The sequence below is a fragment of the Nyctereutes procyonoides genome, unplaced genomic scaffold (genome assembly GCF_905146905.1).
Source record: "Nyctereutes procyonoides isolate TBG_1078 unplaced genomic scaffold, NYPRO_anot_genome, whole genome shotgun sequence".
NCBI classification, from domain to species: domain Eukaryota; kingdom Metazoa; phylum Chordata; class Mammalia; order Carnivora; family Canidae; genus Nyctereutes; species Nyctereutes procyonoides.
Window position 1 is genome coordinate 22,903,897 of NW_026575120.1, and position 25,244 is coordinate 22,929,140.

At 55.5% G+C, this 25,244-nt stretch overlaps 1 protein-coding gene across 1 annotated transcript in view; it reads left to right on the forward strand.

Annotated features, from left to right (window-relative positions):
- Positions 1-797: 797 nt before the first annotated feature.
- The window catches only part of CNPY1 (canopy FGF signaling regulator 1), a 35,814-nt gene continuing 11,367 nt past the window's right edge, over positions 798-25,244 (forward strand). The window contains exon 1 of the mRNA XM_055334663.1: positions 798-896. Within this exon, the coding sequence (XP_055190638.1) occupies positions 798-896 (99 nt within the window). The remainder of the gene's footprint in view (positions 897-25,244) is intronic.

Sequence of the window (25,244 nt, forward strand, 5' to 3'; positions counted from 1 at the left end):
GGATCAGGTTCCCGTGGCACAGAGGAGGCTGATGGTGGAGGCATCATTTCATTTATGTGTTAATGGTGACAGCTCTCAGCTGGGCAGGCAGTGCCTGGAAAGAAGGGACAAATTTGGCCCTACAGCCCATAAGGGGTGAGTTCTAGAGGCCCCCTGAGATTTTATGTCCAGCAACAATGTGTCATTGGGAGCAGGGCCCCGATTGGGGCAAACCTTTCCCATGATGCAGAGGCTCCCTGAGCATGAGTAATGTGACCCCAGGGGCTTGGGGATCTCTGGCAGACTAGGAGCAAGTATCTCTCTAGTCTTTAAAAAAGCATATATTTTTTAGAGATTTTATTTATTTATTCATGAAAGACACAGAGAGAGGCAGAGACACAGGCAGAGGGAGAAGTAGGCTCCACGCAGGGAGCCAAATGAAGGACTCAATCCCAGGACCCCAGGATCATACCCTAAGCTGAAGGCAGACACTCAACCCCTGAGCCACCCAGGTGCCCCCCCACAAAAAGCATATTTTAAATGAAAAAGTCAAACGTCTGTGGTTTTAAAAAAAAGCATACAAAGGAGTATACAGAGAAAACCAGTCTCAATTTGATATGTTTGAAAACTCTGCACGTTTCTGCTTGTGGATGAGCAGTCGAGGCACGGGAAACATTCCGTCTCTGGAAACGGAATGTTTCCAGAGACGCATGCTTGCAGAGGGTCCAGCCAGAGAAGGGCTGGGGGTGGGGGGGCCTTTGTCTGCCCCTTCCAGAGCTAACCAGTGCTTTCTGCCTTGTTCAGCGTGCCGGGCCCTGATGGACGAGGTGGAGTACGACGTCACCAAGGCTCGGGAGAAGAAGACCAAGGTGGGCTCCTTCCGAATAAATCCTGACGGGACGCAGGAGCAGAGAAAGGTAGCGGAAAAGAAATCATGAGCCAGTGTATAATTGCGGATGTCGGCAATTACCAACCATTTATCCAAACAGCAGTTGGTCTTAATCTTGTAACCTTCCTCTTGTTCAGGGTATCAGCTCTAAATTGCTTCTGAGTCCTGGGGGACCCAAAGTAATCTTTAAGCTTGAAATTGAAGTCTCTCTCCCAGCACCTAAATTTTGTGTCTTGTCATGTCTGAAGACATTTCGGCACTATTGTTCATCAGGATAAAAATAGCACTTCCACTGGTTCTTAGGCGAGGCCAGCAGGGCTCCCGGGGCGGCTTTGGAGGGCTGCCTGGAGCCACCCAATGCTGCACACCCTCCCCTGGGCTCCTGGCCCTGCCTCCAAGGTCTGCAGAGATGGCTAGCGGGGTGGGAATGCAAGACCCGTCCCTGGGACAGACACACAGGCGCCAAGGAGAGAAGGGTATGCTTCCTCCAGGGAGGGCCCGGCACCCGTGGTACCCCCTGCACCCCCGATGGGTCTGAGAACCCAGGAGGCTTGGGTGAGGCCACCGTGACCCCCAGCTCGGCTCCTCCCCACCCAGCGCTAAGGTCCTGATGCCCTGAACATGGAAGCTGACTGCACTGCCGTCTTAAGTGAAATACAATTGGAGACATTGTCCCATGGCATCATCCGGCACCACCCAGTGTCACCTGGCGTCACCCGGCTCACTCTTGCTCTTCCGTCCTATACGCCATGCTCTATTTTAGAGCAAATAGTCAAAGTGAGCTGTCTGCTTTTCCCACCTCTTCTGGGATCGGTGTCCATCAGAGAGGAAGGAAGTAGAAGGAGGCCCAGCCGGGGACTCCATGAATGTGCCAGCCCTTCACGCAGGGCCAAAGCGAGATGTCCACCTGGGTCTGGAGGGCTCTTCCAGTTGGCACACCTGCCGCCAAAGAGGGTGGGGAACTCAGCCATCTTTCTTGGGTCATTGTGTCTTGAAGCCATAGGCCAGGCCGGATCCCTAAGATCTCACTACTCAGGTGGTGTCACCTGGAGGATGGTGCTAACTGACAGGCTGCACTCCCTGCCTCTCCCCAGGGTGGTCACTGCAAACCCCTGAGGAGCAGCCCTCGTCCCCAGTCCCTGGTGCACAGCCCCCACTGCAGCAGAACCCCGCCATCAGGCAGGGCCAGGGAGATGTTTGCGCACAGGCCAACACGGCTTCCAAAAAAAAATAAGGGTTAATACCATAATAGGTTAAAATGTGGGTTAACTGACACAATCATTGTTACCGCACCTGGACCAGGAGAAAGAAAGACATCTCTCTTCACAGAGTAACGGGGCCGAAGGGAGGGACTCAGGAGACCGTGGGGGCGGGGTACAGAGCAAGGGACCGAGGCAGGCATGGAGAGTCTCGGGCCCTGGTGGATGGGGGAGTGGAGGGCCCTCTTGCCTCCTGGCTTGGGTCCCCCCAAAAGGGACTCACGTTTACCTGGAGACCATGGGTGACAGAAGGCCCTCCCCCCTTCCTGCTGAGGATATCCCACTTTGAGTCAATCGAGTCGAAATAACTTTTTCAAGGTTGCTGCAAACAGTCTGAAGAGCTGTTTGAAAGCCGGCATTCAAGATGCCTGGGTGGCTCAGTGGTTGGGCATCTGCCTTCGGCCCGGGGCGTGATCCTGGGGTCCAGGGATCGAGTTCCGCATCGGGCTCCCTGCATAGAGCTTGCTTCTCCCTCTGCCTGTGTCTCTGCCTCTGTGTGTCTGTGTATGTGTTTCTAATGAATAAATAAATAAAATCTTAAAAAAAAGAAAGAAAGAAAGAAAGAAAGCCAGCACTCGCTGTGTTCATGGGTTTGTCCAGGGTGACCTCATGGTCCCTGCTACAAGGACTGGGTGCCGCTCTGGGTCACTCTGCGCTCAGAGCTACTGCTCCCACAGCCAGCCTGCAGGGGTAGATGTGGGGGGTCTGCGGCGCCGGGAGGCTGCTCTCTAAAGCCCCCATGTTTTGGAACCATGTGGCATTGGGGTTGGGGAGGAGGTCAGTTTTCCTGCCTCTGGCCATCCCATGGCATAGTGACCCCAGTGGTCCCCATTGTTGAAAGAACCCAGCAATCTTCCCCAGGAAGCTTCTGGAACGTCCTGCATCCTCCAACTCAGAAAACTCCCCTGCAGTGATGCAAAATCCCAGCGCGCTGTTTTCTTGGGCCAGCAGGCCCCTTGGCCAAACTTGAATGCAGGGGGAGCCTCACGGCATGAAGTCAGGCCCTTCAAATGCCCGTCTTGGATGGGGGCCAGGCGGCTCTGGCCTGGTGTGCATCCAGAGGCATTTCTCTGTCCTTCTGCTGCAAGCTCACAGGATGTGTGTGCTCAGCTTGGCATTTGGCAAAGAACAAAAGAAGCGCCTCGCAGGATGCTCTAGGAGGGGAGGCTCATACCTGCTGCCCTGGCTGGGAGAGGCTTCGGGCACCAGGGGCCCCTCCTGGGTCTTAGGGATGTGGCAGGCCAGAGGCCAGAGCACCACCACCACATACCTTCCTGCGTTTTTCTGCTTTTTCTCCCCCTTCTCTGTTCTGCATGTCTCCAAGGATAAAGGAAACACTGATCTGTGTGTGGTCTCCTCAGACCAGGGAAGCGAGGACCATCACAGGGACCTTGGACAGCCTCCCCGTCCTTGGAGTGAGGTGGAGCACCCCCTGAGAGGGTCCACGTTCTGAGGGGGACAGGGCACGAAGTGACACGGGTTGGCCTTCCAAGCACAGTGCACACAATAAATGCACAAAATGGCCTGCATTCGTGCAGGGCAGCTCATTCCGTGTCTGGCCTGGTGCCGGGGCTGGCCTGGGGAGGGTGGTGTGGACAGCAGGCATGTGTGCGGCAGCTGCTTTGGGCCAGGTCTGGCTCAGTGAGAAGATTTGAGGGGAGAAAGCTGCCCTGTGCACTGGCCACAGAGCCACCGCCCCTGCATGCCTGTGGGTCACCCCCCACCTGATGACCCCACTTTGTTCTGGAGGGCCCTATGGTCACCCGGTCCCTCTGGCTCTAAGCTGGCCTTGCCTTGAGCCCTTTCCTCCCTCTGCTCTGTACACACTGCTCAAGGGCTTGCCTGCCCCTAGGGTCACTCGCTAGAGCCACAAACTCCCAGACGCAGACATTCATGTGATCACCGGCAGGACGCTGGGAGGTGGGGATGCTGTGAGACCCGTCCCTTGGAAGACTGGGTGGGACTCAGGTGGGGTCTGGGGCAAGGTTAGGGTAGGGTGGGGGGGGCAGTGTTAGGTCATAGGTGGGGTCGGGGCAGGTTAGGGTAGAGGGTGGGGTCGGGGCAGCGTTAGGATGGTAGGGGAGCCATAGCAGGTGCAGACTCTCCCATTTCCCTTGGGCTCCAGCTGATTTCCAGCAAGATCTGCTCTCTGCCTGATAGTTTTTCCCAGCTGAGCAAGAAGGGAATAAACTCCCCAGGGCAGCCCCAGGAATGGGGTTTTACATACTCCTTGGTGTCTTCAGAGTACTTCTCAAGTGTACTTGGCACAGCTTCTGGAGGGACCACAGTGGAATCAGGTCCTGCTCCTCCTGAAGAAATGCAGTTATTGGCCACCCCCACTTCCTACAGCACTGCCCCTCTACTCACACGCCTGGGGAGCCTCCCAGATGAAAACCCCAAGCACTCAGTGGCACACATGCCCCTCCGTGGGCCTGCCATGTTCCTGAGCACTCCTCCTTCAAGGTGTGCTGTAGACTTGAGTGTAAAGTGTGATGTTCCCGGAGGGCCACGGGAACCCCCACCAGCGCTCCACCCAGCATGGGTGGACGCCCAGACCCTGGAGGAGAAGGCCCCCATTTCCCAGTGTTGCAAAAGGTCACCAAGCAGGTGCCGCAGACTCAGCGGGCTGCAGGGGTCTTAGGGCCTCCAACCTGAGCAGGACTGAAAGGGAATGGTACGCGGGGCTGGGGTTTAGGGAAGTAAGTCTCCTTCACTTTGATTGACGTCATCTTCCAGGTCGCTAGGAGATCTTCAGTATCCCCATGTTAGGGACAGCCTCTAAAACACACAGTGCAAGTTTTGGCAATGGATGTGCAGCTCATAGGCATCACCCCCAGACTTGCAAGGCTTTGTTGGGTGTGTTCTCCTCTTTCCTCATTCTAAATGGGGAAATTAAGCTCACACACAGCAACATTCAGCTGATGCTGTTTAAGGAGACATGTATGCACGCTGGCCCAAAGCCCTCCCTGCAGCACCAGGTGCCGGTGGCCAGGGAGGGACCTCCACCAGCTAAGTGCGAGAGGGCTGTCCCCACCTGACATTTCCCCAAGTAGTCCACGAGGCAAGAGGCAGGGGGCATTTCAGCTTCCAGGTCCCCTCTTCCTTTATTTGCAACAAATTAGACGAGTGGCATTTGTGGTGAAACACAGCACAACGCGACTCAGAGGCAGTGGTTTCAACTGCTTTTTTTTTTTTAAGATTTTATTTATTCATGAGAGACACAGAGAGAGGCAGATAAACAGGCAGATGGGAAAAGTAGGCTCCACGCAGTGAGCCTGACGTGAGACTCGACCCTGGGACTCCAGGACCACGCCCTGGGCCAAAGGCAGGCGCCAAACCGCTGAGCCACACAGGGATCCCCCTCGACTGCTTTTTAAGCGAGTGTTTGCAGTCCTCTCCTAAAATGTACATCAGACAGACCTCCAGGAATGGGGTCTAAGTGAGTTTGTGCTCTCTTGGTGGAGACCCAGAGTCTGGAAGCAGAGGTTTGAGGACCTGGCTTTTACTCTGGAGACTCCGAACTCTGTCCACTGCACACAGGACCAGCATATAGGTGCTTCTGCCTGGAGGGTCCAGGACGCACCTGTTACATGTTGGAGCCCGGATAAAAATGTGGAACGTGAAGGCCCCCTTTCCTCGATGAGTGAGAATGAGGTTATACCAAGTTCTCTACAAACTTCTCAAGTTCAAACAGCAAATCTCATCAATGACAATGATGGTTTAGACAAGAGCAGAATGCCTTTTCGGTAGATTTTTTTAAAACAACTCTGGAAGGTAAACAAGGCCACTTTAATTAGCTTCAATTTCTTTCTTTTTTTTTCCCCCCCAAGTAATTTCTACCACCCACCTGGGGCTTGAACTTGCAACCCTTAGATTGACAGTTGCATGCTCTGCCGATGGAGCCAGCCAGGCGCCCCTCATTAGCTTCGTTTTGGAAATACAGAGGATAAGACTCAGAAAGCTTTAGTGACTCACTAAATTCTGGCAAACTGGTATTAATTTAATTTGCAGATAAGCCAATTTAGACAGATTCCACTTAACTCACTCCTGGTAGAGCGACTCCGTCTTGTTACATCCCGTATAACACCAGCTTACTACAGCACCTTGGCGTTGTGCGGTGCACAACCCCCACAACTGTATGTGGGGCCCTGTTTGCTATCAGGGTGAGAGGTGTGTGTGGGCCTTTGTAATAGGAAGCAGGGGGGAACTCAGTTCCTTGGTAATATTCAGGCTGTCCATGCCACCTGCTAGTGGGCCATAAAATCAGTGTGGTGGGGTGAGACTGGCACGTAAAAATATACAGTATCAGAGTGCGTCTTATAGCAAAGGATGCTGTTATCTCGTGACACCATGTAATGAGCTGCCACGCAAAAAGTGGGTCACGTCCAAAAACCTGAAGCCACCGTAGCAGATGGCCGTTCTCAGCATGGGACAGTGGCCTGAAGATATTTCATTTGGGAAGATTATTAATACCCAAACGGTGCTGTGCTAATTCCTGACTCCCTCCACATAAACACCGCCCCCTCCCTGCCCCAGGCCTTGTCTGAGACCAGAAACTGCAGCAGAAATGGCTGGGAGCTGGATGGGCTGTGCATTTCCCAGGCCAAGGATCCAGGGTGGCAGGGGTGGGCCCGCTGCTACTGCAGCCTCGGGAGTTGCGACGGCCAAGGTGGCCTCCCTGGTCAGGACGCCAGGTGCAAGCGCAGCCCACACTGAGCATAGTGTAGACAAGAGGAGTTGTCACCCAGAAGTGACATCCTGGCCACTGCGAGCACCATGTGTGATAACTGTGAGACATACGTTCCTGGCACAGGGCTCCTGAGACCCGGGCAGTGTCCCCAGAGACCATGACCTGGATGAGACCCTATGCTGATGAGGGGACCCCTGGGGAGGGAAGGGTGGTGAAGACAGAGTTCAGTCACCAATAGCCGGGCGCCCAGGGGACTCGAGGGTGGAGCACCTGCCTTAGGATCCCGGGGTCCTGGGATCAAGTCCCACATTGGGCTCCCCGCAGGGATCCTGCTTCTCCCCCTGCCTGTGTCTCTGCCTCAATCTGGGTCGCTCATGAATAAATAAAATCTTAAGAAAAAAAGTCACCAATAGCCGCCGATTCCCAGATTTGATCAACGACACCCACTAACAAAACCTCCATCACAAGGCTCAGAGCAGAAAAGGGAAGACTCTGTATCATGTTCCTCCTTTGACATGTGGGAAGTTTGGGGGCAACCCTCTAGGTTCTCACTCTCCTTGGGAGTTTTGTACTGTCACTTTGCTATCGCTCAGTAAAACTTGCTTTGCTGCCCACCAAAAAAAAAAAAAAAAAAAAAAAAAAACAGGAAAAAAGGGGAGGGTGGCGCCTGGGTGGCTCAGTTGGTTGAGCATCTGGCTTGGGCTCAGGTTGTGATCTCATGATCTCAGGGTCCTGGGAGGGATCCCTGCATGGGGCTTCCTGCTCGGCAGGGAGCCAGCTTCTCCCTCTCCCTCTGCCTCTCCCCACTGCTCCTGCGCTCTCTCTCTCTCTCTCTCAAATAATAAATAAAATCTTAAAAAATAAATCATGTGGGAAATTTGTTCCCAAGTCCCATTCTCACCCCCAAAGCACTTCCCTCCTGGGCCGGGGTCAGCAGAGCCTACAACCCAAGCTAAACCCCTCTCCTGGTGGAGGAACCAGCCCAGTGGTGGTCTCCACTGATGGAGACCCAGACTTGGACCTCCTGGGGGGGGGCCTGTTGAGCCCAGGAGGGGCCGGAGGGGCAGGAGGAGCAGGCTGGGTGTGTGGGAGGGTGGGGGGCACGCAGGGCCTGCCAGTGTCTGGTGCTGGGTGTAGCGGCCCATCCCGCATGCGTCCTCCCCGCTCTGGTCAGCAGGAGGAGGGGTTAGCAGGGCTGGGAGCTCTAGTGAGGGGCAGGAATTGGGGGCTCACCCCTAAGTTGGTCTGTGGACATTGTCAACCCACCGACAACATTTTAATAACTGTTACTTTGATAACAATTGTGAATAAAATTATATCTCTGGGAAGCAGTAGATCAGCATCACTAAAAATCAAACAAACAAAACCCAGAGAGGTGTTTTCCAGTTTTTTTTTTAATTTTTTTTTATTTATTTATGATAGTCACACAGAGAGAGAGAGAGAGGCAGAGACATAGGCAGAAGCAGGCTCCATGCACCGGGACCCCAACATGGGATTCGATCCCGGGTCTCCAGGATCGCGCCCTGGGCCAAAGGCAGGCGCCAAACCGCTGCGCCACCCAGCACCTGGGTTTCTGTGCACTTGTGAGGACACTTAATTTGGGGACTTTATTGTGTATCATCTTTTATTTTACTTCTTTCTATTTTTTTTCTTTCTTTCTTTCTATTTTTTTAAAGATTGTATTTATTTATTCATGAGAGACAGAGAGAGAGAGAGAGAGAGAGAGAGAGAGAGAGGCAGAGATACAGGCAGAGGGAGAAGCAGGCTCCATGCAGGAGCCCGATGTGGGATCCATCCCAGGACCCCGGAATCCTGCCCTGAGCCAAAGGCAGATGCTCGACCCCAGTAGTCCCCAGGTGCCCACACCCCCACCGTGCAGCTATTTTAAAAAGAAAGGAACTTGCTACAGGCTTTAGAGGCTTCCATGCAGCACCCAGACCACCGGGGAGCAGCCCTCTGAGGCCCGCAGGAGGAGAGGAAGTCCAGAGGCCACTGAATTTGGGGACTCGGGTCAGCTGTGTCTCAGGGCCCAGTGAGTGGCTGTAGCCCCTCTGACTCTGCAGCTGGGACATGCCTGCCAGGCTAGCTCCCACGGAAGGAAGAAAACGGAAGCCCTCACCCCCAGGCCTGGTCCTGCAACCTGATGGGTGCTGGGAACTGCTCCAGGCAGCCCAGGGCTGCAGATGTGCTAGCCATAGGGCAACAGCTGAGTGGAAAGATGCCTCCCCAGCCCGTGTCTTCCTGGTCACACAGGCTGCATCCCATTGCCAAGACCTAGGTCCCAGAAGGAACCCCCACGCCAAGGGGGCTGTGCCGTCTGCCCCCATGCCCCAGGCAGGCAGTGATCTGGGGGCTGTGTGCCAGCCTCCCCACCCCTGGCTCTACAAGAAGAGAGCGCAGTGTCTGGAGTGGGGGAACCAGGGATCCCCTAGCCAGGTGTGTGCCGGGTCCTGGCCCCTTTCGTGTCCCTCAGTGACACCTCCTCATCTTAGGGCCCTGGGCTCACGAAGCCTGAAGCTCCTTCCGTGGCCCCATGTCCTTTGATCGTTACTGTTACTATGGCCCAAGGCCCTGGCCTCTCACTTCCTGGGGGCCCCACGCTGGCCCAGGGGGCAAACTCAGGATCCCCCCACCTGCAAGTCCTGCCGTTGACCCCGGAGCCCTGACCTCCCGGAGGCAGGGGTGTGAAGGGCAACAGCACACGCTGGGCAGGAGACGCATGGTGGCACCGGCGTGGGTCTGCCCCACGTGTCTGCACGTGGTTGGCACACGACGGTGGGTGTGGGATTCGCATTCGGGGTTTGGGGATGGCCCCGTGTTTTATGGGCTGGTTTACTATGGGAGGAACCTTCTCGCACTCCTTCCCTGGTGCCGCGCATCCCAAAACCTCTTGCACTTCCACTGAGCCCAGAGGGTCCCTCACGAGCCAGGTTAGCCTAGGCTATCTTTGCCCCCTTCCTGAGAAAGTTCCTGACCTGGAAAGCATCCCCTCCCCACCATTGGCCTGCTCCAGCCATGTCCCCTGTGGGCTGGTGACACACTCCACGCTCCCTTGCCCATGGATACAGAGCCCTAGGCAGGGCCTAAAGGTTCCCAATCCTCAGCCCCATGGTCACGCCCGGCGCTGCCCCCTCGCTGTCCGGGAGCCCCTGCTCCGCATGTGGTTGGAGGGGCCTCTGTGGCCTGCAACCACCGAGCCTCCTTCACTGTGGCCCCTCCTTGCTGCCACCACTGAATCAGCCAGGACTGGCCCGGGGTGGCCTCTGGGTCCCTGCACCTGGCCAGTGCCCTGGACCGACACAGGCCCTGCAGCCAAATCTCTTCCTTCTCAGCCTTCGGGGTCTCCAGGGAGGCCTCGGGGGTGGGGAATTCGACCCCGAGGTCCAGGAGCAATCATCTGCAGCACTGTATGCACACGCATGTGTGGTGTGTGCAGGCATGCATGGGCACATGCGTGTGTACACACAACACAGACGCATTAGCTGGACACTGCCTATCACAGGGCAGGGAGTGTGAAACTCGGCTTCGTGGCCTAGGAGGGTGGGGGCCCTCAGGCCAACAGGGGGTCCGTGGCCCTGGGGTGAGGGAGGCCTATTTCTGTGGCCCAGTTGCCCCAGTGTGGGGGTGCCAGCACTCTTCCTGGAGGCCCAGCATGGGGACCTTCCCAGCTGCCATCCTGGCCACAAACTGCCACTAAACATTCCTGCCCTCCCCGGGATGCAGGGTGGAAGATGATGCAAAATTAAAAGGGAAAGAGATCATTTTTAATCCTCTTCCTGGGCGCCAGCACCCAAGGGGGGCAGAGCCATCAGGCTGGCGCGTGAAGGACGGCCACCAAGATCGCTAGGGTGGCCGTCCTTAGCGCTAAGCAGCCAACCGACACTGCTTCTCCCAGGCACGGGCACGGACCCCCCCTGCTGGCACTGCAGGCACGTAGGATTCAGGCTCGATGCCACCTTCCACCTCCCCAGGGCTTTGACAGGGCGAGGACGTGGGAAGTGGATCGTACAGTGTTCAGGACTCCCCGACGCAGGTGGGTCCACGGGGCCTCCTCTTCATTCTTGCATCGGGGCCCCTTGAGCCCGCTGTCAGCCAGCGATCTCAGCCTCCCCCAGCCTGTCACTTGGGCAAAAACTGGGGGGAAAAACGTGAACGGGAACATTAACTAGCTTTGAGAATCCTTGGGTGACAGTGCAAACTTCGTGTTTCACCTCCATCTCGGCCTAATCAGCTGCTCCAGGGCTGCACACACAGCAGCTCCGTTTGTTTGCCAACTGAAACCATGACAGGTTCAGAATTACCAGATTCTGGCCCGTTCCCTTCTTCCAGCCTCCCCGGTGTGGTGGCCGTGGTGGGCTCAGTGGCCCTAGGCATGACCTCAGTGGGCTCAGTGGCCCTGGGATGACTGTGTTGGGCTCAGCGGCCCTGGGGTGACTGTGTTGGGCTCAGTGGCCCTAGGGGGTGACCTCAGTGGGCTCAGTGGCCCTGGGGTGACCGTGGTGGGCTCAGTGGCCCTGGGTTGACCACAATGGGGTAACGCTGTCGGAATCTTGCCTCTGCAGTTATCTGCATGTGGTACAGGGGCAGTCCGGTCACCACATGCGTGGTAGCTCTGTATGATTTATGGTCAGTTCCTCTAGTGGCAAAGGAAGCCCCCAATGACACATCCCTCCATCTCCTCAGGAAGTCGGCAAGTCTGAACACATATCCACTCGAGATGCTTGGGCGGTCGCTGCGTGAGCAAGGAGCAGTTAGCAAGCTGTTTTCTGACCGTGGACTGAGGGGGCGAAGGCTCATACCTACTTTGGAGGTGAACTTAGCGAATGATGTTCCCCTGGGGCCCAAGATACCGTGGGCAGGAGGCGTCGCGGCACAGGCCCGTGGCCAGCCTGAAAGGCTCTCCATCCACTTGGTAGGCTTCCCATTTTTGTGAGAGAAGATGACTGTGTAAAAGCATAGTGGGGGGCGTTCAATGCCAAGTTCTTCTCCCTTGGGTTTGATTTAAGAAAAATGTCCAGTGACATTTCCAGGAGGAGACGGCAGGTGACATAAAGTAAAGCAACGGTATATAAAGGTGTCCTGGTTCCAGATTGAAGAATTACTGTCAAAGGGTTGTTTAAAAAGACAATGACCCTGGGAAAGAAACAGCCTCAGCACAGTCTCCGGACACTCTCTCAGGCGAGCGAAAGAGACAGGAGTCTTCCCTGTTCCATTCACAGAATGGAGAACAGTTTTCTCCTCTCTAAATTTCAGTATTGGGGCGCCTGGGTGGCTCAGGCGACGAAGCATCCTACGCTTGATCTCAGCTCGGGCCTTGATTTCAGTCAGGGTTGTGAGTTCAAGCCTTGCTCTGGGTTCCAAGCTGGGTGCGGAGCCTGTTATCAATACACAAATGGATAAGTTTTAATATCATCTTTACTGGTGGAGCATCCTGCTAGCCATTGATCTAAGTAAATGCCTGCTATTTTGTGCCCGTGTTGGCTCACACTCTATTTTGTGGGCTCCAAGGGTCATCTGGGATTGAAGCTGACTTGGTTGTCGTGCTTTAATGCAAAATGTGCACTGGGACTTAGGATGCTTTTCAGCAAGGAGAGGACCTTGTCCCCGAGGTCCTTTCTAATGCTTCCAGATGTCCTAGGTTCACAGTGTTCAGGGGCTCAGGGCGTAGACCTCTAAGCAACAGACGAGGCGAAACCCCCTTCCCCCTTTGGGAGGCATTTCCCTGGAACTCTGTCCTTTCAGTGGTCACCACTCAGCCCGACACCCTGCCGGGGTTTCCTGTGGCTGGATCGTGTGAAGCTGAAAGCAGCCTGAGCTCCCCTAGGCTCCCCGAGCAGCTCTCAGGGAACAGAAATATCAACGAGGAATTATGCCATCTGTGAGTATGGGCCGTGTGTCCCTGGGCACACCTCCCTCTGACCTCCAGGGAGGGTGAGCTGGGTAGGACGGCTGGCCTGGTGGAGGGCAGGGCAGGCCAGAGGAGGCTGGGGAGGCTGGGGAGGCTGCCTCCCGGACCCCGTGTGCACTTGGCAGGTCCTGCTCCACCACACGAGCCCCTGCCCCACCATCCAACACTTCGTAAACTTGCTAAATGTTCTCTAAACCCTCCAGCTTTAAATGCCATGACTAGCTTAAGTACCCATGTGTTAGAGTCACACGGTTTCAAGGGGAAAGGAAATTGGTCATTTAGCTTAGCATCAGGCAATAGAGGCTAATGCCAAATACGGACACTTCCTTCAATTTCATCTTTAAAAAATAAACACAGAACATAGAAGGCAAAGAAGATTGTCAAGAATTTTGGCATAGCGTGACCCAGTTTTTGCTTTTGCAAAGACTCTGCAATGAGAAGGCTCCTAACAAGTAAATGGTCCCACATTTTGCAGCGTGCATGGGCCGTAGAGCCCTGGGGTTTGGGGGCATGTGCCCTGAGGGCCAGCAGGTGGACTGGCCTGGGCCTACCAGCCGAGGGTGCCAGGACTAAGCATGCAACGAGTCCCCCTGGACACTACCACGTGGAAGTCCAGGCAGTGCTCTAGAGGCCTGAGCCCCAGCAGACACAGGCTGGGGAAAGGAGGTGCTCCTGGCTGCTGGTGGGTAGAGTCAGGGGCGCTGTCAGATGCCCTGTGGGATGCCCTGTTCACACAGGAGAAGCCCCACAGCCAAGGATCCTCCTGTGTCGTGTCCCCAGCACTCAGCAGGAGGAGCCCCATTTTTATGGAGATCAGTTGCCTTACCTCAGACCAGGAATCCCACTGTTTGGGAAGAGTCGTGGCTGTAACTGTACACAGAGGGGCCCTGCTCGGGATGTATCGCTGTCATCAGCTCTTGGCCTGGACTGCAGTACAGTCAGATCCAGCTGGGGGAGGGGACGTGGTTAGATCCAGGTGGGGGAGGGGACATGTCGGTAGGACACAGAGGAGCTGAGCTTCCCAAGTCTGGTGAGACAGTGCACTGGGGCGACAGTGCCCCCCAACTATGGCCATCCTGAGCCTCTGAATGTGACCTTATCGTTACTTAGGACCTTCCCAGCTGTGTCTAGTTAGGACAGGTCCTCCCAGATTACGGTAAGCCCTGATCCAAGGACTGCAGTCCTTCCCAGGAGGCCAGCAGAGATACAGAGACCCCAAGGGGGGCAGGCCAGGAGACACAGAGGCAGGGCTTGGAGGAGCGCCACTGCAAGCCAGAGGCACCGGGGACAGGCCCGGAAGGACCCTCCCTGGAGCCCCCAGAGGGAGTGAGGCCCTGCCGACACCTCAGTGCTTCTCCCTGGCCTCTGGAACAGCGAGGGAGCAGGCGTCTGCTGCCTTGTGTGCAGCAGTGAGTGGGTCCCGCAGGGGAGAGATGGGAGGCCCAGGTGCATCCAGTCCTCACAACGTGAAAAACAGAATAAGACCATGAGCCAACAACTGTGTGTGGTAGGTTTCCTATCAGCAGTTGTGTTCTGGTTTCTCTGGGTGATCCAGAGACGGGCCGTTGGTCTGGCATGTCCTCTGTAGTTGTCCACAGCACCCTCGGGGCCCCCAGGCCGCCAGGCCCCGTGCCCACTGCCGGGTGCCAAGCTTTCCTTATGGGTGGGCGGCCTGGGCCAACAACCAGGTCTCTAATCGCAGAGAAGTCATTAAAAAAAAAAAAATGTTCAGGGACGCCTGAGTGGCTCAGTGGTTGAGCACCTGCCCCTGGCTCAGGGCGTGATCCTGCAGTCTCAGGATTGAGTCCCACATCAGGCTCCCTGCCTGGAGCCTGCTTCTCCCTCTGCCTACAGCTCAACCTTTCTCTCTCTGTGTCTTTCATGAATAAATAAATAAAGTCTTTAAAAAAAATGTCCAGTGTTTGGAGAAGAATGGAAGCTTCGGGGTGTCCTGTGGAAGGAGGTAGACGAGGGGCTCACATTGCCTGGTGCAGCCAGGGCACCAACTCCCGTGCCTGACCTAAATCTCCCTTCACCCTGGTTTCAACATGAACGGCACATAGGTGACAGCAGCCCATCCCTCCAGCAGAGCTTACTGTTGGACAGAGAAGAAAAAGGTGACCTGTGAGCAAGGCCAATGTCGTCCTGCTCCCTGAGACCTGGCCTGGCTCAGGGACCAGCCCCTCAGCTATGAGGAGCAGAGAGTGTTGGCATGGACAAAGCTCTGATTGAGAGACTTTAAATTTTATATTAAGAGGGTCTTATTCTCCTGCCCATTGTTTAAGTCAAGTGAAAAAATAATTAGGCTCTTTGGGCCCTTCTCATGTCTTTCTCTGTGAACTTTCTGGAAACATCAGAGGGAGGGACCCTCTCCAGCCATGTTGAATGGTTGGAGTTTGGACCATCTGGAGAGCTCTGCTCTCCCTTCTGTATGAAAATGTAAAATTAAAGGTCACCTCTAATATTGCAGAGGCCACTAGGCTTCGCTGATCAGATCACCTGTTCACCAGGCAGCTCTCGGGCTGGCCTGAGGTTCCAGGGAAGGCACTGAGTTCTCATGGAAGGGGCTCAGGCGATGCCCCGGAAGCTGGGGCTCTGTGGGCTCCTGGGTCCCCCAGCAGTGGGCTGACTGCCAGCCACTTCTGGGCGGGAGGAAGTCAGACCAGGGACACTTGGGTCTGATGATGCCGCTCTGGGCTTTCCAGTTTTGTTTTGTTTAAGAATTTTACATCATCCAAGTAACACACAGTGATGTTAGCCAGAGGCATGCGGACCCTTGTGTCATCCACCCTTCCCATCCACACTCGGATGGTCAGCAGTAGGGAGCTCCCCCCAGCTTGCTCCACGTTCACCCATGCTCACACCAGCATCCATGCCTTCAGTATTTATTCTGTTTCTGTCTTTTCGTCATTTAAAAATAATAGTAAAACCAGGCTATGTTGATCCTCTGGAGAATGTGGAAACATGAAATAAAATAAACTCCAATATTGAGTTTAAATGCTTTCTCTGTGCTCTAGGCTGTGCAGTGCCCCCATCCATACGCGAGGCCCAGACCCCCCATGAGCACATGGACAGGGGCCATTCAGGGGGTCGGGTTCATGGGGCCACAGGGGTGAAGGGACCCTGATGGGACTAGGGTCCTTGTGAGAAGACAGGGAGGCACCAGAGGCCCCTCTCCCCCAAGTGAGGACTTCCCTTCTTGGGAGTAGACCCTGCCGGCATCTCCATCCCAGACTTCCAGCCCCAGACCATGAGAAGTCGCCTCCTCTGAGCCCCTGGACACTGCTGCTCTGTGATGGCAGCCTGAGCAGACCGAGCCACCTCCTGAGACGATGCATCACCGACCCCCCCCAGCCCGATGGACAGAGACCCAACCTGATTCTTTTTTTTTTTTAAGATTTTATTTATTTATTCATGAGAGACACACACAGAGAGAGAGAGAGAGAGGCAGAGACACAGGCAGAGGGAGAAGCAGGCTCCATGCAGGGAGCCTGATGTGGGACTCCATCCCGGGATCCCGGGATCACACCCTGGCTGAAGCAGCGCTAAACCGCTGAGCCACCTGGGCTGCCCCCCCCAACCTGGTTCTGTCAGTGTCCCCACCATGGACCGTCTACCGAGGGACATGCAGGTCTGTCTACTACCTGTCCCCCCATGGACCATCTACCAAGGGATGTCCAGGCCTGTCCACTGTCTGTCCCCCCCGTGGACCGTCCACCGAGGGACATGCAGTCCTGTCCACTGTCTGTCCCCCTGTGGACTGTCCACCGAGGGACGTGCAGCCCTGTCCACTGTCTGTTCCCGACGTGTGCCCAGTGTGTCACCAGCCTCAGCAGCATTGCAGCCAGCCCCCTGACGGCCTGTCCTCATGTCCGGTGAGCGTGCTCTCCACAGCATGGGCTCCCTGAAGGGCAGGGGTTGGACCATGTGCTTTCGAGGGCATCATGTCCCCGACTCTCTCCCGGAAGCTTGCGGTTCCATGGCGCTTCCGTGGTGTAGGAGAACTCTCCTGCGTTGTCCCCAGCACTGGGTTCGGTCGTTCTTCATTGCCGGGAGTGTAGGTCACAGAAGGTAGTATTTCACCCGTGTCCCCACGTTGCTCTCACCGGTTCCAAGGGAAGCGAATCCTGTCTCAGCGGTGTGCACCGTGGACTCGTGGCCTGTACCCGCCTTCTGTCGGCTTCTCTCGTGTCATGATTGTTTCAGACTCCGTGACAGGAACAGGAGCTGTGGCCCGCCCTACCTGCTGCACCTGCGCATCCCCGGGCACGGGGTGTTGGTGGCCTTGCCCCTTTTGGCACCAGACAGCCTTGACTCGATGACTGGGGCTTTCTGGTCTCGTTTAAGGCGGCCGCCCTGCTCCATCATATCAGCAGTTTTCTGAATTTTCTCCCAGTCGTTTGTGCCCTTAGGTGTGAACGTTGCTGCTGTGTGGAGTGTGAGGTGGGTCCAATGTCCTCTCTGTGTGGGTGGAAGCAGATCACAGGGGCTGGTGCCACCTAGGAAGCCAACCATGCCCCTCCTCACTGGACCCGGATGACACGTCAGAAACGGAAACACAGACATATTCCTAACATCAAAAGTATTTTTGTCACTTTTTTTTAGAGCATTTGTTACCTTCTACTCTTTGTCTTAGCAGTTTGTAAACCGCCATAACCTTTGTCCTGAGCCCCAGTCCCTAGACCTCCCCGCTGAGGATTTGCTTCTAGCGCCTTCTCAATTTCTGTGAACTGAAAGAATAAAAGAATAAATGTTTGCTTGCAGATGTGCCGCGTCTTCTCTATTGGTTCTGCGACATGTTTGGGGACTGTGTCTATGGTTTTGGGAAGACTCTTGGAAGGTGATGGAACATCAAGGGAGAAGGAGGATTCATCACCTGTTAACTGCCTGGTATTTCGTCTGATGCTGAGTGTCTGTGGACCAGGCGTGGGCCGGTTGAGCCCAGAGGAATGGGGAGTCTGTAGACGAGGCTGGGGTTCCTAGACAAGACTCAGGGGCTGTGGCTCTGTGCTCCGGTGGGTCCGGCTTACCCAGGGGGCAGCTCCCCACAGCCAGCCTCTGGGCCGGGAGGTGAGCCTGTGACAGGCCCCTGTCCCCGGCTCTGCCCTCTCCCTGCCCCCGTGCTCACTCTCTGCTGTTAGTATTGCTGCTTGCGCGGACTTGAAAGTCGGCCATGGTCACCATTGCGGGGGCAGAGGCACCATGGTCCGCGATTAATCGAATATTCTAGTGAAGGCAGAAAATGGCAGCTTTAGCATTTGGGCACAGAGAAGGATTAAATGCTACAGCACCCTCAGGGAGAAGGAATAGAACAGATGATTCAGTACCTTTGAACAGATTAGAAATAACAATTATGAGAGGACACAAAGTGATGGGAGAGAACGGAAGGTTGTCGCTGCTTAGCACAGAATAGGGTTAATTAACCAGATGCTGGCCAGGCGCCCTTCCTTTCGTCAGTACAGACAGCAGGCGTCACAGGAGGTGCCAGTCCCCAGCTGACCCCAGTCTTCCCCCCGAGAGGATGGAAAGCCTCCCCATCCTGTCTCACCTCACATGTCCTGGGGGTATGTTCACAGCTCCACCCCAGCCCAGGGGACAGGGGGCCACCCGGTGGACCCAAAACCAGACCCGCATGTCTCTTGGGGTTGCTATGACAAAATACCGCAGATGGAGTGGCTGAAACAGAAACCCGATTTTCTCACAGGTCAGGAGGCCCAAGTCGCCAGCCACGGTGTTTTTCTTGAGCCCTCAGGAGACAAGGGTTCCCATCTCGCCTCACTTCTGGCAGTGGCTGTAACCGAAGTCTCTGCCTCTGTGGGCACAGGGCAGTCCCCTCTCAGGGCATCTGCATCTTCTCTGCGTCAAAGAAGGACGCCAAGCCTTTCGGGTCAGGACCCATCTGGAGTGAATGTGATCTCATTGAGCTAATCGTGTCTGTGAAGACCCTGTTGACAAATAAAGCTGCGTCCACAGGTACTAGGGGTTGGAGCTGGACCATGCCTTTATCAGGGGGACACAATCTGACCCACGACAGGCTTGCTGACTGGGGGCCTTCCTGCCGCCTTTGTGTTGCCCTGAGACTGCATGGGTTTTCCTCTCTACCCTGTCATCTGCTGGGCCGTGTGGGGCGGTGGGGATGCTGCAGTGGGGGGGGGGGGGCACTATCGCTTCTGCCGCCCTCGTCATGCTTGCAGGCTGCTGAGCCACGGCTGGCGGAGGGCCACCTGGCTGGGGCTGGCCTTCCCACCCTGCCCAGAGCCCCATGGCGGGCACTGCGCCCTCTCCCTGCAGATCAATAAATAAGGGTGTTAAGGGAAGCAAACCCTAACGCTGACCCCCACGGCCCCTCTGGAAACCCTGCTCCCTCCCCCCGCCACTCCCAACCCCATCTGGCTGTGCGGCTGAGTGCCATACCCTTTGTCTCTGATGTTCGAATTCATTTCCGGTACATGAGGCTGTTCTCATCCAGGCTGGTTCAGACCATTTGGCAAGAATAATTTCACAAGCCTGGTATTAGGCGCCGCACAAAAGTCTAAATACATAATGCATTTTGTAATTCTGTCACACTCAAAACAAGCTGTCAAAACTGTCTGCATGACTTATCCTTAATAAATCCCTAGTCCTGTTAATTGCTCCTTATTCCACTGAATAAGAGTTGTCGGAATCCACAAATCGGGTAAAGAATGGAGGGATAATGGGGATGCATTTAGAGGATTGCCACTGTCTCTCCCCCAGGACAGAGGGGCGAGGGCTGGTGGTGGGCACCGTTCAGCCGCGTGTGGGGAGGCCGGGTCTCCTGCGCCGCGGCCTTGGGCCTGGCAGTTTTCACACCGTTCTTCCCACGGAGACTTCAGAGGGAAAGTGAGGCACTGAGTGCCTCCGACAAAGGTCACCAGGATGGGGGACCAAGTTCGGCGGCACTAATTCTCCTAGCAACAGTGACTTCGGGGGCACCTCCTTGGTGCTGCGGGGCGTGTACAGCAATAGAGATGCACAGATGGATCTCAGGAGGACAGCAAGGATACCCAGGAGCACCCCATGGGGGCTGGAGGGGTCTCTGCCCACTGGCCCCCGACACTCAGGGAAGGCCTACAGCGTCAGGCAGGCCTGCTTGCCTCTGGCTTCAGCACAGAGACTGGTGTGTGGACTTGAGCAGGAGCCCTCCCTGTCGGGGGCTGCGTAGGCTCTGCTGTCTTGGGGTGGGGGGGCAGGAGCGGGCCCGAGAGCATGCCCAGGGGCTGCACACTGGCACTGGCCCCAAACGCTGGGTAAAAACAGCTTTGCTCTCCTTCCGGGGCGATGCAGCTTGCTCACCATGTGTGCACATGTGTGCACGTGAGTACACACGCATGTGTGTGTTAGACATATTTAGAACTAGTGCATCCTCCAGGAGAGAAGTGCTGTTGGTATCCAGGAAGGGATGAGCAATGCTGGTGAAGGAGTGGAGACAGAACCACGTCACGTGGGCAGGGGTCACATGGGCAGGGGTTATGTGGGCAGGGGTCACGGGAACCGCAGGAGTGAGACCACCTGGGCTGAGGGGCTTGGCCCACGGAGCAGGGCTAGGCACGCGGCTTCTGCAAAGAGCCAGACAGTGCACAGTTTAGGCTCCGTGGGCTTGTCTGCCACTGCGATGTGGGTGGATGGAAGTGGCTGCGTCCCAGGAAGCTTCATCATGGACGCCGGTATTTGAATCTTATATTATTTTCACATGTCACAAAATCTTATTCTTCTAATTGTTTTCAGCCAATGATAAAATGTAACAGCCAGTCTTGGCTCACAGGCTGTATGCACACAGGTGGGGGCCCCCAGCACTAACAGAGGGCTCCACCCCTGGCCAACATGGTCCCTGTGTGATGTCAGGTGTGGGGGGGCAGACCACCAGGCCACCAGGGTTGAGAGGGCAAGGACCACCATGATTTCATTCAGTGCTGCCTCCCCATGTGTAGCACAACCTAGCACGTCATAGATGCTCAGCAGGCAGTGGCCACGGGATTCGCTGTCACTGTGTAGGCTGTGACCTGTGCTGGACCCTCTCTACTGTAGGCGTTGCTTCATCCAGCATCCTTGGGTGTCCTGCCTGTAAAGCTCCTGGCTGTGAGTCCCCAGTCCCCAGCACAGCACTCCGTGGATCGAGCTCAGTGAACTTGCTCGGCCTCCATGATCGTAGGGCCCAGCTGCTCAGCTGACCTCCTCGGGAGGCCAGTTGCACCCACAACCCAGGATCCCAGGGCCTGCAACAATAGTGGACCAGGATTTCTTCTCTTCGGGAGCTTTCTGGGGAGTATTTCTTACCCTTAATTTGGAAATGTAACCTTCCAAGGTCTGGGTACCAACCAGCAGAAAGATAATATTTATCTCAAGAAAGAGAAAGAAAGAAAGAAAGAAAGAAAGAAAGAAAGAAAGAAAGAAAGAAAGAAAGAAAGAAAGAAAGAAAGAAAGAAAAAAGAAACAGATTTAACATTATCTCTTGGGCATCGTAATTTTTAAATAGTGAAAAAGATGATTCCATTCTGATGGAGCAACATAATCTCCTACCTACTTCAGAATGCATTGGCAGAAGCTGTGGGGACGGCGAGTGCCGTGAGGAAGTAAAGGAGCCGGTGTGGCTGCCAGAAGGGTGCTGAGACGTGCCTCGGGGTTGCGTCCTGTGCTTCTTGTGGTCGTGATGGATCTGGGCTATGGGGCCTTCCGCCACCTGCTCTCGAGCTGGAATGAAGAGCAGAAACGGAGACCTGGGGTATCTGAGGAGCCTCAGGACTGGGCGGCCTGTGCTATCAGTTCTCCTTGGGGGAAACCATTGGAGAAATTCAGTGATTTGGCCAACAGCTTATTTTTAGAGTTGTCTTTCTGTCCTTAGCCTGCCTGGGTTTAACGGGCTGCCCAGAAAGGGCCAAGTTGAAAACAAAACTCGCTGAAGCGTGTATCAAGGACGACTTCGTTACCCAGAGTTGAGGGCCAAGTCCTGAGAAGATAACCCAACAGAAGAAATGCTGCATATACAGAAATGCAGAGAGGACTTATTTTGTAAATGTCGGCGATCCTGTAAATGTCCCGAGGTCAAGGTGCTGGGACCTGGGCTATATACCCACCCCCCGGGGCGAAAGGCGATGAGACCGTGCCCCAGAGAGCGGTGTGTGCTGGAGGGCCCGCAGCTGAGGTTGCACGTGGCTGGAGCTGGAAGGGGACGGGGTTGGGTGGCCGCACGTGAGTCCTGTTGCTCGGGAAGAGGCAGCATTTTATTGAATACTCGCTCGTGAGCGTGGTGATTTATGAAGACTCGGGGCCACGATGAGGAAAACCAAACCAAGCCCAACAAAAAGCACGTTCTTTAACATGAACAAAGTGGATTTATTAATAGTCTCTTGGCCACAGACATGGGTTGGGTTGGTCTCCGCCAATTCTCACATTTGCACGCGGTCTTCCCAGCCCAGAGGGGATGCAGAGACCTGGAGTCCGAGCATCGGCGGGACAGCAAAGACAAGAGGGACCTCATCCTCAGCCCCCGAGACCTGGCGGTCTCTTCAAACACTAAGAGCTTCCTAATGACCTCCCCCCTCGGCACCTACACGACATCCGGTAGCCTCCCCATGACCTTCTGAGGCAGGAGGAGGGACAGCCTCCCAGCGTGACGTGGTACAGACCTTTCCATGCTGCCTGGGTGGGCGCAGGAGGACATCGGGGTGCCCTGGGCTTGCAGGGCTCTGGTGCAGGAAGACATGTGCTTCCACGGGCTTCCAGCCCCGAAAAGCAAAGTGGAGCATGGCTCACCACTGCCCCACCCACCGTGCGTTTGAAGAACAGAACAGGAAAATGATGCCACTCGGTAGGAGCAAAGCAATGCATTGGAGAATGCTCCGCCCTGGGATCCAGTAGAAGGCCTTATGTGGGAGATGGGCCAAGGAGCTGCTGGCACCTGATACCGTTCTTCGCTTCTCAGATTTCTCTGAACATCCATAAAAGATCTCGGGTCTGGAAGTGTGTTTGCTAATAAGCAATATGGTGTCTCATTGCACTCAGCATTCGTCAAGAAAATGGGGGCATTTGGCTGCCCCCCAAGATGCCGTCTGCATGATATTTGGGTCTGAGGACCAAGGCATCTTTCTCAGGCCATCTCATACCTGCTTCTGAAGATGAGGCTTTCAACCAGATCATGCCCTTCCTCCCATGCCTGTTGCCTGCTTTTTCTACGTGAAACATGGCAGCAGTGACGAAGAGCCCGACTTCTGCTATGGCCAGCTTGGGCAGCTACAAGCTCATCTCCACCATGGGCATCATCCTTGGGACACCGAACCTCACAGCCCACACTTACTTCCCTGTCCACATCAGCTGCCTGTGCGCCCTGGTAATGTACAGGGCTGTGCACGATAGGTCTGGGCAGGGCCAGGGCTCTGGGACACCAGTGCCAGGGGCTAGAGACACGCTCTGAGTGCCAAGGGCCTTGGTGCCCATGCTGGCAGCCCTCGATGCTGAGCAGACAGGAGGGGGAAGGTGCTGCGAAGAGAGATTCGTAGGGCTCTGCAGCGATGCCGAGGTCGCCAGCGTGTCCCGCTTCTCCGACTCGTGAAGGACATCTCTCCTCGCATCCCATCAGTAAGGAGGGCGCAGAAATCAGTCTACGCTCCTTAAATTGGCGTCACTTTAAGGACACCTGCAAAGTAAAACAGCCTCTATCAAAGTGAAAATAATAATAGCACTTTCCACTTAATGTGCCAGGCTCTGGAAGGATTTCCCTACCAGTTTCTTGCCTGCTCAGGGACAGCATAAGGCCTGTGGCGAGGTTCCCGGACAAGCAGGCAGGTCAGCAGCTGGCTAGGCCAAAGCAGACCAGAATGGAGGTGTCTGGAGGCTCCCCGGCCCAGCATGGCGGCGGGCCAAACAGAGAATATGGGGTCCTCACATGCGCCCCAGGGCAGACCCGTGTGCGCACTGTGCTGGTCACCATTGGTGGCTCAGCCGGGCCAGGGTGTCCTCATGGTGTCCAGCCTGTCTGGATCCCCCGCCATCTCTGCAGAGGTGCGGCGTGATGGGCTTGGGCTGTGGCTGCCATGGCTTCAGGCTGAGGCCTCGTGGTCTTTGACTGTGTTTGCAGCTCGGGCTGCCACCAGCAGAGACTGAAGACTGGAGGGCCTTAAACACCACAAACTTAGTGTCTCTTCATTCTAGAGGCTGGGAGTCTGGATCCAGGTGTGGGCAGGGCGGGCTCCTCCCAAGCCCTTCCTCCCCGGTGGGCAGACAGGCATCTTCTTACACCTGCACATGGTCATCCCCCTGCATGTCTGGGTCCTGACCTCTTCTTCTTATAAGGAGAGCAGTGACCCCAGGTTAGCTTCATGACCTCTGCAAAGGCCCTCTCTCAGAATGAGGCCACATTCTGAGGTCCCGAGGGTGAGCGCTTCAACACAGGAATTTAGAGGACACGATTCAGCCCCAGAGTGCCCCTACTTGGTCACTTGGTGGGGGCGTGGCATGTGGCTATGGCTGAGGGCAGTGAGGAAACAGCCTGGCCCCGAGGACTGGCCGGCAACATTCCCCAGCTGGGCTCTGACCCTGGTTCTGCCCTCTTTGTGCCTGTCTCCTTGCCTGGCAAGTGGGGGGCAGGCTGCAAGGTCTCCAGGCTCCAGGAGCTGAGGGTGGGAGGGCAGGAGATGTGGAGAGCAACAGCCTGGCAGTGTGACAGCCACCACCCTGGGGGTCTGGGCTGCGGCTGGCCGTGGATACCTGGCCCCTCACCCAGAAATGTGGGGGTGGAACACACCTCGTCCCACATAAAACTAGTGTTAGGGATAGAATAAGGTAAGATTTGTCCAAAAAAATGGATTTTTAACAAATATTCCAGAGGTATGCCACCGCTCACGATGGTCAAGAGCTCCTCTGTTGAACCTGCACACGGGTGTGCAATGTCTTTGGCTCTTTCTCCCATGGGAATGGATTTGGGTTTCCACGCCTCTGCAGTAAGTGTGACTCCATCCAGAGACTGGTCAGTGACGGACTGTTGAACGTGGCTGAGCCCTCGTGTCACCACGTGTGTGTGTGCACAGCGCTCGGCTGTGTGTACAAAGAGGATGAACGCACACAGCACACCTGGACACACACACATGGACATGTGTGCACATGCGGACACACTTGTACGGATGCACGTGCTGAAGGTTTCTGGCTGGAGGAGAACCAAGGCTCAGAGTCTGGGGTATCAGCCTCAGTGGTGTCTCCGCCCTTTTGTTCCTTTTGGATTTTTTTTCCCAATCAAGTGAATGTGTTCCTTTTTTCATTAAAAATGTTTTTAAAGGAAACTGCGCTGTCCTTCCGGTCCGTGGAAACCAGCGCGTGTGCATCTCCACATCCGTGAAGGGAGAACACGGGGCTTCCAGGATCCCGCCCTGCTTCCTCTGAGCCGCTGCGTTTTCTAAGGAAATCTTATCATTTGCCCACAAAGTGGGGACAGGCCACTGTAGATTTCAGAAACCTGAGTTTTCACCTTTTCCATTTGTGGAAAGTGTTTGGCGAAGGTGGTTAGAAACA